At 44.2% G+C, this 12967-nt stretch overlaps 1 protein-coding gene across 11 annotated transcripts in view; it reads left to right on the forward strand.

The window, feature by feature from the left end:
- Positions 1–12967, forward strand: part of Camk1d (calcium/calmodulin dependent protein kinase ID) — a 392784-nt gene that overhangs the window by 341733 nt on the left and 38084 nt on the right. For all 11 annotated transcript variants that reach the window (XR_013426686.1, XR_013426687.1, XM_078023259.1 and 8 more), the window contains one exon: positions 12281–12356. Coding sequence is in view for 9 of the 11 variants with exons in the window: in XM_078023259.1 (XP_077879385.1) it covers positions 12281–12356 (76 nt within the window). In the remaining 2 variants the exon portion in view is untranslated. The remainder of the gene's footprint in view (positions 1–12280; positions 12357–12967) is intronic.

Below are 12967 nucleotides of genomic sequence, written 5' to 3' on the forward strand. Positions count from 1 at the left end.
CCATGGAAGAATTATGGATTTCCTTCCATCTGTTTGAGGCACTGGCAATGCATCAGTAGAAAGAAAAAAGAGAAAACCAGACAAAAATCCTCATCTTTCTGGCCCTGCATTCAAGGGGGAGGGAGATACGCTATAAGTCAATAGCTGAGTAAATTAATGTATCTGTTAGATGGCAGTAAGCACTACTGGGAGAGATAAAGTGGTGGAGAGGATAAGGGTGTGCGTGTGCCTGTGTAGGGGTGTGATCCATCAGCTATCATTAAGGTGACACAGGGTAAAGATCTGACAGAAATGAAGGAGCTAGCTAGGCACGGTGGTGCACACCTGTAATCCCAGCAGCTCAGGAGGTTGAGGCAGAAGGATCTTGAGTTCAAACCCAGCCTCACTAACTTAGCAAGGCCTTAGGAACTCAGCAAGACCCTGTCTCTAAATAAAATATAAAAAGGGGCTGGGAATGTGGCTCAGTGGTTAAAGCCCCTAAGTTTAATCCCTAGTACCAAAAAAAAAAAAAAATTGAAGGAGCTGACCATGTTGATATTGGAGAGAACACACCCAAGCACAGTATCATGGCCCTAAGGCAGAAGTATGTGAGAAAAGAGCAAGGACTAGCATGAACAGGGGGTGAGGAATAGAAGACCAGAGAAGTCAGGGGCAGCAGGTAAACTGACCAGGACTTGGAAATCACTGTAGAGACTTTGGCTTTGGCTCAGGATGATGCCTAGCCATTGGAGGCTCTAAGTTAAGGGAGGACATGATCTGATTTTTAACAGGATCCTCCTGGGGTGGAGCCTGGAATCAGGATAGACGGCAGTGGAGAGGTGCCAGGGTGGGAGAAGAGAGACCAATTAGAAGGGCTGAAATAATATGGGCCTGGACCAAGTTGGTAACAACAGAAGTGATGAGACGCTGTCTGATTCCAAATATATTTCCAAGTCACGGTCGTGAAGATTTTCTGAGATATCGGAAGTGGGGTTTTGGTGAGAGAAGTCAAGGATAATTCGAGGTTTTCCAGCCTGAACATCCAGAAGGGGGGCTGTTGCCTTCAATTGCGAGGGAAGAGCCTGAGAATTGAGCAGAAGTTTGCAAATGAGTTTGCTTCTGAGTTGTGCAGATTGCTGGGTCACAACATTCTGGTCACAATATTTTCGTCAACTGGTCAGCGCATGACCTTGTTTTATGTGTGTTACCGTTAAAATCACTTTTTAAACACACTTTGTTGATTCATTAACACTGGAGGCAGAGCTGACAGCACTACCACTCGTGCCTGAACTAAGTTTGTCCAATGGAGGAATATTCTCCAGAAGGCACAGAACAGCCCTCTTGTTCTCAGAAATGCCAGACAGTTCTTCAGCTGTGTGCCCTGGGGGTTTCTGTCTGCTCCCAGCCTGGCACATTCAGATTTAAAAACAAATTTGTGTATGCCGTACAAAAAAACGCACCCCCCCCTCCATGGCTTCAACAGCTTTACAGCTTTAGTTCAAACTCATTATAGTTAGAGGTGTTGGTTTCAATTTGTGAAACCTTGTTTTATTATGGCTATTATCTAAATGACTCTTCAGCTTAATAGTTAATTCTGCCAACATCAAGTTATTACTTTAATTTAAAGGAACTCTCTAACAACAGTGAAGAGACAATGAAGCAGAACTGTTTTCCCCCAGTGACCCTCAAGCACACGGTGCTCTAGGAGAAGGCAACAGGAATCTAAGCACTTTGAACTTTGCCCTTTTATATGTAGCAGCTGCTAGGATTTTATCAGGAGCCATGGCCCGTGGAGACAAATGTCATTTCACTGATAGGGGATTGAGACATCCCTCCAGCCAGGTCACTGTGTTCCTGCTGCAGGCGACCTGGAGGACTGGCTCTATCTAGAGGTTCCCCAATAGAACGTGGCAAGTGTGCAGTACAGATACTTGTATGGTAGCATGTTTCAAATATGATGTGACTCACGTATCTTAGAAGCAACTTGAAAATGCAGGTACAAGAGGGATTGCCAAGGGCTGGAATAACCAGGGGAAAACTCATGGAGAAAGTGGAATTTGAAGGAAGGATAGAATTCACACAAAGATATGGACAGTTAGCAAAGTAGAAGAAGCAGGGGAACAGAGGCTCAGAGTCACCATCTGCTACTTGTAGGATCTGGAGAAATGAGCAGGCTTGGAGAGAAAGCTGGTAAAGGTTAGTAATTGCTGATAATTTAGGAGAAGCGATGGACCCATCTGGTGGAAATTAGCTTCTCAGAACAACATGTTAGCTGTCAATATAATATTGACCTGGATATGGAATCCATTTAATTCAAGTCAAGAATAACATTCCCTTTGTTGACATCAATAAGAAGCAAAATTCAGAGCTAAGAAATTTAGTAAATTACTTATATTGCCTGCTCAATTACATTAATTAAAATATCCAAATGTATTCTCTTGACTCACTGAACATCAATAGTAAGAGACAGAATGCATGTGTTTCAATCATGTAATTGATAAGAGATCAGAGACGACAAATGTACTCCGATTTGGTAGAGAAGAGCCTGATGTTTTTTTTTTTTTTTTTTTCCTTAATGTTGCAATTTGCACATTGATAGGATTGCTGGGATCCTCTGAAACCAGAAAGAAAACTAAACTCTCTCAATAGAACTTCAAATCTTTGTCTATAGATCCAGTGTCAAAGTGTCTTCAAGAGAAAGGCACCGTGTTGCTCTTCTCCTACCAGGGTGATTTCCCCACCTTCACTTTAGAGAGAGGAGGCTGATAATGGAGGTTTTAATAACTTTGTGATGTCTCTGAGCTAAGTGAAATTGTTTTTTTTCATGAAGCCTGGTTGAGTGCTGACTGATGACTCTGCAGTATTTCCTTTGGAGGGCACAGTCACTGTTTCAGGATTGGACTTTACCTGGAAGTAGGAGAACACCACCTTGGTTCTGGAGATGCTGGCTGATGGCTAAGTTACTGTGGCTGTCAGGGCAGGGACCAGGGTGGCCCTCTTTAGTCTGTCTCTGACTGAACTTGCCTAAAATAGTTTAAGCACGTTTCGTCTTGCTCTTCTCTAAATGGAGATGGAGAACAGTTGGTCAGCATGCTTAGAGTGTATTTTCGCCCAGTTAGAGGAATGCCCTTAATGCAGGGATCTCTGCATTTTTAGAACTTGACGTGAGACTTGAGATGAGGATGAGCTCTTGAAAACCACGGCACGGGAATGGGGACCTCCAGCCTCCAGGTAGCAAAGTGTAGTTGGTGGCAGTCACAGCAGAGGACCTGAATGTGAGTCTCCCTGCCATTGGTTTGGCCCGAGAGAGGCCGAGGCTCTTGACTTAAACACCTGGGCTCTCAGTTTCTCTGATGTAAAGTAAACAAGCTGAACTCTGTGTCCCCTTGTGATTTTTTTCCTCTGTTCTAATATTATGTGTCTATAGTTATGTGACTTTGTGTGTTTTAAGTATGTAAGTATCCACATGTCAAGGAGAATGGCGGTCATTTTCTTATCTTCACTCAGAACAGACGAGAAGAAACTGAATTAAGTTGATGGCCATCACCCATTTCTGTCCTCGACAGCCTGATAATCTCTGTTCTTTTCATGTCCCTCATAGCTTCTCTGCCCCAGCCCTTTAAAGCTCATCTTCAGTGCGGTGGTACCCCCGGCCCTGGCAGAGCTTGGTTTTCACCGTTTCCCCACTAAGTGCCATATTTGAGTCCTGATTGGAAGCATTACATCATTGCTCTCCTCCTCTCAGACTGTTAGTGTTGAAACGGGATTTTATGTAACTGGTAAATTGTCCTAGGGGCAGAAGAGTAGGCGGAGGATCCAGATAAGAATGTTCTCTTTCCTTCCTTGTCAGCAGCCACTTGGTGACAGCCCACAGGGAGCATCTCACACCATAACATGTGTGAGATGCAACACCAGGTGCTGTTTCCACCCCATTTTTACAGAGGAGTGGACTCCCTGCCTGGAGAGACTTGTAGGGTCTCTTCCTGGACACAAGCAAACAGATAAGCACAAAAAGTTCATCATTTGGATAAACCCTGCCTTTGAGGATCCCCTTCCACATGTACAATTGTTTTTGATAAATCTTTTTTGGAGGGGGGGGAGGCGGGGCCAGCAATCAAACCCAGGACTCCACCATGAGATACACACTTACCTCTAAATCACTCTTTTTTGGAGTTGTAGGAATTTTGATGTCTGTTCTCTTTTTAAAATTATTATTGGTACATTATAATTATACAAAATAGTGGGATTCATTGTGATATATTTATAAATGCACACAATTTAGTTGGTTTCATTGCCCAGTATAGTCCCATTCCCTCTGCCTCTCTCCCACAACATCCCTATCCTCCACTGGACTGGTTTACTTTCTGTTTTCAGGAACATCTTTGTGGGGGCGGGGGGCTGGGGATTGAACCCAGGGCCTTGTGCATTTGAGGCAAGCACTCTACCAACTGAGCTATCCCCAGTCCTGTGAACATCCCTTTTAATCCCCCTTTTTCCTTCTCAACACAGCATTTCTAAAGCACTGTCTATCCTGCTGGAATTATTCTTAGTGATTCTCCTCGAAACACTTGATGTTGGGATGGAGTTCACAGTTTCTGAACTGGTACCGTTTTGTTGTGATGGAAAGGAGGGTCAGCAGCATTTTGTGGCTCCTCGTCCTCCTCCTCCTCCTTCCTTCTTCTTCTTCTTCTCCTTCTCCTTCTCCTTCTCCTTCTTCTTCTTCTCCTCCTTCTGCTTCTGCACCCAAAACATTGGGATGACTATAGGAGTCTTCTTAATTTTTAATTGTTGCTTCTTGTCAGGTTTCAAAAGTTGGGATTGACCTAAGTGCAAAGTAACCATCACTAATGGTCACAAACCAGACAGGTGGGAGGCTGAATTCTTGGAGCACCTGCAAGGATCGTGCAGAAGAGTTATTTGTTGCCACGTCGCCCTGAAATGCCTTACTTAGACATTTATGTCCTCCAGCCCACCGGATTCCAAGTCTCTCCCACATTTCAAAATCCCAGCTTCCCCCCAAACCCCACCACTCCCTTCCCAGTCCTCAGCCTCACTCTTCCACCCACCAGCTGCGTCTTGGCTTGGGTAGCATTCGACAGTAATCCCGGCTCAGATCAGCATGGTAATTACAAAACCAGGAGAGTGCTTTCATGGGGACTTTCCAGGCCTGTGGTAACATTTAAGAGGCTACTAGGAAAATCAGAGTACTGCTCCTTAGCTAGACAGTTGTAGTAAATTACAGCTGTCGATGAAGAATGAGAAACGGCAAAGGAATCTATACCTGCAGGAAGAGATCAGAGCTGTCCCAAGAACCTTCCACTCCTCTTCTGAGACTCTGGGTGGAGGAGAGGCCATGGATAAGGAATGATTGACTCTGTGTTTCAGCTATATCCAATTTGCCCCCAATCCACATCACAAAACTCTAAATGTGGAGGAAGCAATAGCTGTTTACTATGGCGTTCACAGGAAAGCCCCTCTTTATGGAAATTTTTCCTTCTCTCTAATGTCCCTGCTTCGGACAGTTCTACTGCCAGGAAGCAAATCTGACCAGGCACTTCCAACATTGCATCCTGTGGTGGTGAAATTCTTACTGAAGCCAAATTCTCCCCAGAAATGTATGTCTGCATTCTAACAACACAAAAGCTAGTGTTGGTTCTCCTTGATCTCTAAAATTGTTAATTACCTTCCCCGAGCAGGCCACTGTCTTCTTTCTCTCCCATTGTTTAAAAGAAAGCACCACTTTGACCTTCAGTGTCACTAATGTTTTGACATTGGATTTATACAATTGTCTCTCATCACCAGCAAGGGGAACTGTGTTTCTTTTCTTCTTTCTTTTTCCTTTTTTCTTTGAGGCAGCATCTCGCCAAGTTGTCCAGGCTGACCTCAAACTTGCAATCCTCCTGTCTCACTCAGCCTCCCAAGTAGCTGGGATTACAGGTATGCGCCATGACACTTGCCTGGGGGCTGTGTTTCTTCCTGAAGGTCTGGCAGACCACCTGTGACCCAAGTGTCTAGCTCCGAATTTGTATCTAATGATATTTCTTAAGAGGAGGCCTCACAGGCAGCTCTCCAGCTGAGCTCAAGTTCATTCCCATGAAGGTACTCTAGGACAGAAGGGTAGATGTCCCCGAAGGGGGGAAACTGAGGCATGAACAGATAATTTTTAAAGATATACTAGCACAGAGCCTCGCCTTAATTCGGTCCTCTGATTCCATCCAGGAACTGAGATCATAGGTTTTTATTTAGAGTAAAATCAGTACTTTTAGAGTTTCATTCAGAATAATTTGACTTAAAAATCAAAAACACCTCTCCCATCTTGCCCAATGGGCTCCTCTGTCCTGGCCTCAGCCTCTTCCCTGGCTGTCCCTGGTCCTGGTTACTTCTGTGGTTTGTGTCTGAGCTCCCTATAAGACTGCAACCAGGGTCTGCTGCTCCACCCCAGGGAGGGGCCCAGGGAGGCCCTTCGCTCGCTAGCTATTGGTTAAATGACTGAATAAAGGGAGAAATATTTTCCAGGTCCTGTTGGGGCTGCTCCCTCCTCATTGTGTTCCAGCCCAGTCATCTTTGAAGTCCTGAGAGGAAGCATAGATCAAATATCCAAAGAGGAGAATGAATCACCTTGACCGTGAATTTAGTAACAGGGTGAGGCCTTCTCGGTTTCCTGCACCCTCCCCTCAGAAACTGCTCTGTGGCATGTGCTTGGGTGCTCAGGAAAAGGGAAACTTCTTTTTCTACTTGATGAACTCAGGAAGATTGCTTACAGGGCCCCACCCCCAGAAGGCTCTCTGCTTTCTCCGTTTTCTTCTCTCCCCTTCGGTAAGAAAAATCAGCAATTAAGTTGTTTTTAAAAACAAAATGAAAGCTTCCGGAAATTCTTTTTTTTTTTCCCCCTTCCCCAAATCTCTGGAGTCCTTCCCTTTACCAAGAATACTTCCTGTAAATCCACATAAAATAGCTTGGTTTATAGAAGGCATTGCCCACGAACTGGAATTTTCCATAAGTGGGTTGGAGGCAGATCTCACAGTAGTAAATCCAGTTATTTAAAATTCTAAACCTACTGTTTTCTAAATTGCCCGAGTTAGGCCCGGGGACTCAGGAGTACCGCATCTATCCACAGAGATCTCTGATGGCTCAGGGGATGCTCTGCTGGAGGCTGCAGGGTTCACACGGAGATGAGCTTGGATTTACAGATGTCAACTAAGGAAGTTTCCAACAGGAATAGTACCTGAGATCCGAACAGGAAGGTGGTTCTGGGCACTCATAGAACAGAATAGCTTGGCCTATTAGTTTTAATTAATAATTCTGAAATCCCTTTAAGAGTTTTAAAAGAAGAGTGACAAACATATCCATTTTTAGAGAATTAGGAAAGTTCTGTTTCTTTTAAGGCCCCAAATTCTTGTCAGAACTCATCAGTCATGCAAATATATTTAGAGGTCAATTTTGCCTTTACTTAATATAGGGATATCCCAATGGGTCATGGCTGGCTTTCCAAAAATCAATTTGTCTCTTTTTCTCTATTTTGTTTTTCCTGTACCTACTCGCCAAAAATATTTGGTGCAGTGAAATTTATTGGTAGCTCTGATGTATGGAATTTGGAAAACATCTTCCCGTAGAAATAATGGCATGTGTGGTGACTGGATTGGGTTCAGTGGCTAACCACATGTTAACCACTAGAATGTGCTTAGCCCTCAACATCAGTGATTAGAGCATGGCCCTGTTCTCCAGTGCCTTCAAGTCTGGTGTTTGACAGTGTGAGTCACACACAGCAGTAAAGGGTGTTTAAGACACATTGGGAATCACGGGTGGCTAGTGTGTTGTAGGATTTGAGCCAATAGACTTGGGAAGCCAACCATCATGCCTTGTATGTCACTTAGAGCTTCCCAGACCCCAGCCTCACTCTCTCTAAGTCTAAAGGGCTGGCTTTGGCCAAGCCTAAGAGATGCTTAGGTTAGACCTGCCATTTACTTTGCATATGACCGTTTCAACAACTCCAAGTAGGTGATTCTCTTTATGGGGCCCAACAGCCCCTAGGGACTTGGTTACATCATCCACATAAGGAGGGATGCATGTGCCCCTCTCCACTGGTGTGGCTGTCCCTTCAACTGTAGATGTGCCAGGAAAATAAGCCCTTTCCTGCTTTCCCTGGTGGCTGATGGCCTCTCCACTAACCAAGAGCCTTTTAATAGCTACTGTCTTTGTCAAGAGCTCCAGTGAAGTTATTCCAATTGAAAGTCTCCCTCTTTGGGTGGGGAGTCCTTGGCAGGGCCTCCTGCCACATCAGGATTCTTAAAGGAAAACATTATTTCTCCTTTATGAAGCAGTTGGTCAGCATCTCCAGGCAGCCTTGTGAGAGTGTGGCCCAGAGAGCCCTGTCATTTTCCAAGGCCCTGCATAGACTGTGTTCTGCCCCTCGTGGGCCCAGAAATTCATTTGTCTTCCCAAAGTTTGTCAAGTGGATGCTTGCCATATTTTAGAATTTCTGAGGAATTCTTGCCAAGCAGCGTGAGACCGATAACACAATACCAAGGAGTTTAACTGGTTCTCACCATGAAAACGGACCTCTGAAAAGATCAGAGGGAGACGTGAACTCCCAGTGCTGCCTGCTACACTGCAGCTGAAAGGAACCAGGAAAAATGGGAGTCAGTCCGCCCAAAACAGCCCCTCCAATTCAGCAGATGGATGAAACAGCAGAGCCAATTCCAGAACACAGGAGGAGAGCAAGAAAAACTATCCTCCAGGTCTGGGAGTTCACCCTGATTTGGTCGGCACATTACATCACCAGGGTTTTGAAGATTGTCTGAGAATTTATCTTTTTTGAAGAATTCTTATGAGATGAAAAGAAGCTCTTGGAAGTGATCTAGGTAGGCTTTCTCAAACAGGGTTCCAAAGGATACTTGGTTCCTGCAATCACATTACAAGTCAAATTCAGGCCATTGGTGTATAGGTCATTATTCAATTTTCAGAGTATTTGAAGGTGATGGGAATGTTACTTCTGAAGCTATTTGCTTTATCTTTTATCATGACATTACACTTGTATCTTCACCCCTGTGTTTGTTTCCAAGTACAATTAAGATCCTCACCAGAATGCAGACACTTTGCTCACAGCCAGTTGGTTTAAAAGTAATTGTATGTTAGCCAGGCCACGTGGCACACGCTTGTAATACCAGCAGCTTGAAAGACTAACGCAGGAGAATCCAAAGTTTAAGGCCAGCCTCCGAAATTTAGCAAGGTCATGTCTCAAAATAAAAAAATTAAAAACCCAAACAAAAAATCAAAACAATATATTTTTTTTTAATTGTGTTGTAGACATAACCCAGATACAACACGACAAAGAGAACGAGAAAAGTTTGGCACAAATACATGGGCTTCTGCACACAATATTATTATCCTAATATTTATTCATAACTTAGAACTTTCCCCCTAACATCCATCCATGTTACTGATCCAAACCAGAAATTGTTTTTAACCATATATTTGATGTTATAAACTTTATCATTTAAGCAGAATCTCACAGTTTAGGACTTAATAGTCTGTGGCTGCGAGGATCTATTTAACATCTCATGTAACATCCAAGCTCCAAGCTACATAAAAGTCAGCCACTTGCTTTTCAAGTCTTTGCTGTGTCTTGCACAACTGTGTAGTATGTTGGTTGGTGAATTTGCGAGACTGAAGGTGAAATGATTTATATGAATTGACGTTTATTTTATTTATTTATATGCAGTGCTAAGAATCAAACCCAGTGCCTCACACACACTAGGCAAGTGCTCTGCCACTGAGCTCCAACCCCAGGTGAAATGTCTGATGTCTGATTTTCCCCAGTGTGTGGATGGTGGCCAGTACAGTCCTTTTTTCTAATAGACAAGCAGGAGGAGGATGTTCCTTTAAAGACTTCTCCCTCCCCCCATGCATGAGGGTGGAGATAGGGAAGCCGGTATGGACTGTTCCTAGGAGAGATGCCTGTTTTTCAGGGACTATGGTTTTTTGTCCACTCTCAGTACATGGAGGCTCAGGACATGGGCCCAATCCCTGCTCATACTCTGGTAGCAGCTGTCAGAAGTGTCCATGGCTTACCTTTCTGCACTGCTCTCCTGTGTGTCTGTCACCACTGGGTACCTGGTATGTGACATTTTTGTGCTTTCACCTTGGGCTGACTCCCTGTGACTCTGTGCCATTTGACACCTGGGTCAGTAGCTAGAGCAGGCTGGCTGGCCATCTCGCTAACAGCCCTATGGATTCCTGTGATGGGCTCAGGGCTCTCCTGAGACCTGCAGCAGCTCTGTGGGAGGGGAAAGTGGCCAGTGGGTGCTTTATGTTATCCTGTGTCTCTCCTGAGCTTTCCATTGTCCCACAGGATGGCCCTGGAAGGTCCTTGAGAGTTCAGTCATTTCTTGCACCATCGGTGCCAGTGTAGCCATTCAGACCAAAGCGCCAGCCCAGGAAGAGAGCGTACCTTCTAAATCAGAAAGCCATTTATTGTGGTAAATGGCTTCCCTTTGTCAATTTCCATAACTGAAGAGTCTGAGAAATATGCTCTTAACAGTTAGAGGGCAAGGGAGCCTCAATTTGGCCAATTGTCCAGGGACTGCTTCTCCACTTGGTGACTCTATGGTTCTGTCCCTCCTTTTGCTAGTGCACTGAGGGTGAGCATAGCCAAGAAAGGGTATGCAACTATATTTCTTATGCTCTCATTTAAAAAAAAATCAGATAAGAGGTTTGGAGGAATTTAGGACTTAAACCTAAAATTAGATTTGGGGATGATCTGTGGATGTTATTTGTCTCTCATGAACAGAGACACTAAACAATAGTTTATATACCTTCCTATTCTTGCTTAGGAAGGTTTTTATCTTCAACAGAATGAAAGAGAGGATTTCCCTGTTGTTTTTTTCTACAAAAGGACTTTTCTTAGAGACTGAAGCAGCTCTTTTCTTCCCAAACTGTGTGTTCTAGTAAAAGAGCCAGGTCTAGGGTCAGATTGACCTGGTTTCAAATTCTAACTCTTTTGTAACTAGCTATGTAACATGGGACAAATTACTTAGCTTCTCTGTGGCTCAGTTTCCTTATCTCTGAAGTGCAGATCATGGTGATCCTCAGAGTTCTTGAAAGAATTCAAGTAGAAAATATTTATGAATGATTAACACAGGCCCCAGCTGATGGTAGGTACTTAATAGGGGTTAGGTACCTTCCGAGGAAATGGATGTAGAGGCCACTTTCCAGCCGTATTCCAGGTTACTTGACTTCTCAGTGTCTCTGTGTCATCACCTATAATTTGGGAATAATGATGGTCAGGATGTTAGTGGGTTCATGCAGCCAAAGCTCAGAGAACACACAATTCCAAACAAGGGCAACACTGTTTTTGTTTTCTTTATCCTTTTAATTGTTCTGGGAAGGTGTGTCCTAAAGACACCTTTGCGGGGAGAGGAGATTTTGATTTGCCTGTAAGACTCACTGTCTCCTATGTATTTACTCAGCACAAGCATGCACGGAGCGCCAACCACACCAGATGCCGCTGGTCACTAAACACTGGGTGGTTTCTGACTCTGGGCTGGAGCCCACGGCCTGAAACAGGGAGGGCAGGAATGGTACAAGTGAGCCCAAGCCCTGAGGAGGGGTGGCTCTTACTGGGATGGTGGTTTAGGTTCAAGAAAATTGAGATTCAATCGCATTTTTCCTGCTTCAAAAGTGAGCAATGAAATGAGAGTACTGATGAGTAGCTCACCCCAAACTCCAAACCTCATTGAGAGTCCACGAAGGCAGAGGCAGGACCCTTTACCTTTGTGTCCCAGGGGCACTTACACAGGGCCAGAAATTTGCCTTGAGTCAATTTGAGGTGCAGTCACATCGTCCAGACCCCACACTGAGGGTGACTTCTCAGGCAGGCTGGGCTGAGCTTTAGTGCTGAGCCGGGCACTGTCATGAAATAGCCATATAGGAAGGATTTGCTGATGGATTGGTCATCTCTAGTCAAACACACACACACACACACACACACACACACACACACATCTTCAATTGTTTTTCTAGTTAGAAAAGTCAACAAATAAAATGGGTCCTAACTCTCAATTTTTATATTTAGTATCTTTTTTTTTTTTTTTTTTGATACTGGGGGTCAAAGTCAGGGCCTTGTTTACGCTAAGGCCCTATATACTCTGCCTCTGAGCTACACCTCAGCCCTCAAGGCAGTTTTCAAACTCATGGAGAGTTCAGTGTGAATAACATACAGGGGGGAAAGAGTCCTAATAAGCATCTCCAGTCCCAAACATTTAAATGATCAGGCCTGTGTCTGTTCTTTATCATCCCACAGCTCCTGAAGTTCTGGCCCAGAAACCTTACAGCAAAGCCGTTGACTGCTGGTCCATCGGAGTCATCGCCTACATCTTGTAAGTATTGATTGCTGCCCGGGCTTCTCTCCTCAGCTTTATTATTATTATTATTATTATTGTAAAATATACATATCACAGATTTACCATTGTGGCCACATGGAAGGGTACAGTGCACTGGCAGCAGATGGATTCTCTATGCCACTATTCATTTTCAAAACCTTTTTGTCATCCCACACTTAAAATCGTTTCTATTAAAAAGTAATTCCAGGGCTGGGGATGCGGCTCAAGCAGTAACGCGCTCTCCTGACATGCGTGGGGCTCTGGGTTCGATCCTCAGCACCACATAAAATAAAATAAAGATGTTGTGTCCACCAAAAACTGAAAAATAAATATTAAAAAATATTCTCTCTCTCCCTCTCTCTCTCTCTCTCTCTCTCTCTCTCTCTCTCTCTCTCTCTCTCTCTCCCCCCTCCCTCTCTCTCTCCTCTCTGTCTTAAAAAAAAAAAAAGTAATTCCATATTCTGTTTCCCATCAGCACCAGGCCACTGCCCTCTACCTTCTGTCTCTATGAATTGGACTATTCTGTGGACCTCGTATAAGTGGGATCATTCAGTATTTGTCCTTCTGTGGCTGGCTTATTTCACTTATCCTAAAGTTCTTGAGGTTCA

The sequence above is a fragment of the Ictidomys tridecemlineatus genome, chromosome 10 (assembly GCF_052094955.1).
Source record: "Ictidomys tridecemlineatus isolate mIctTri1 chromosome 10, mIctTri1.hap1, whole genome shotgun sequence".
NCBI classification, from domain to species: domain Eukaryota; kingdom Metazoa; phylum Chordata; class Mammalia; order Rodentia; family Sciuridae; genus Ictidomys; species Ictidomys tridecemlineatus.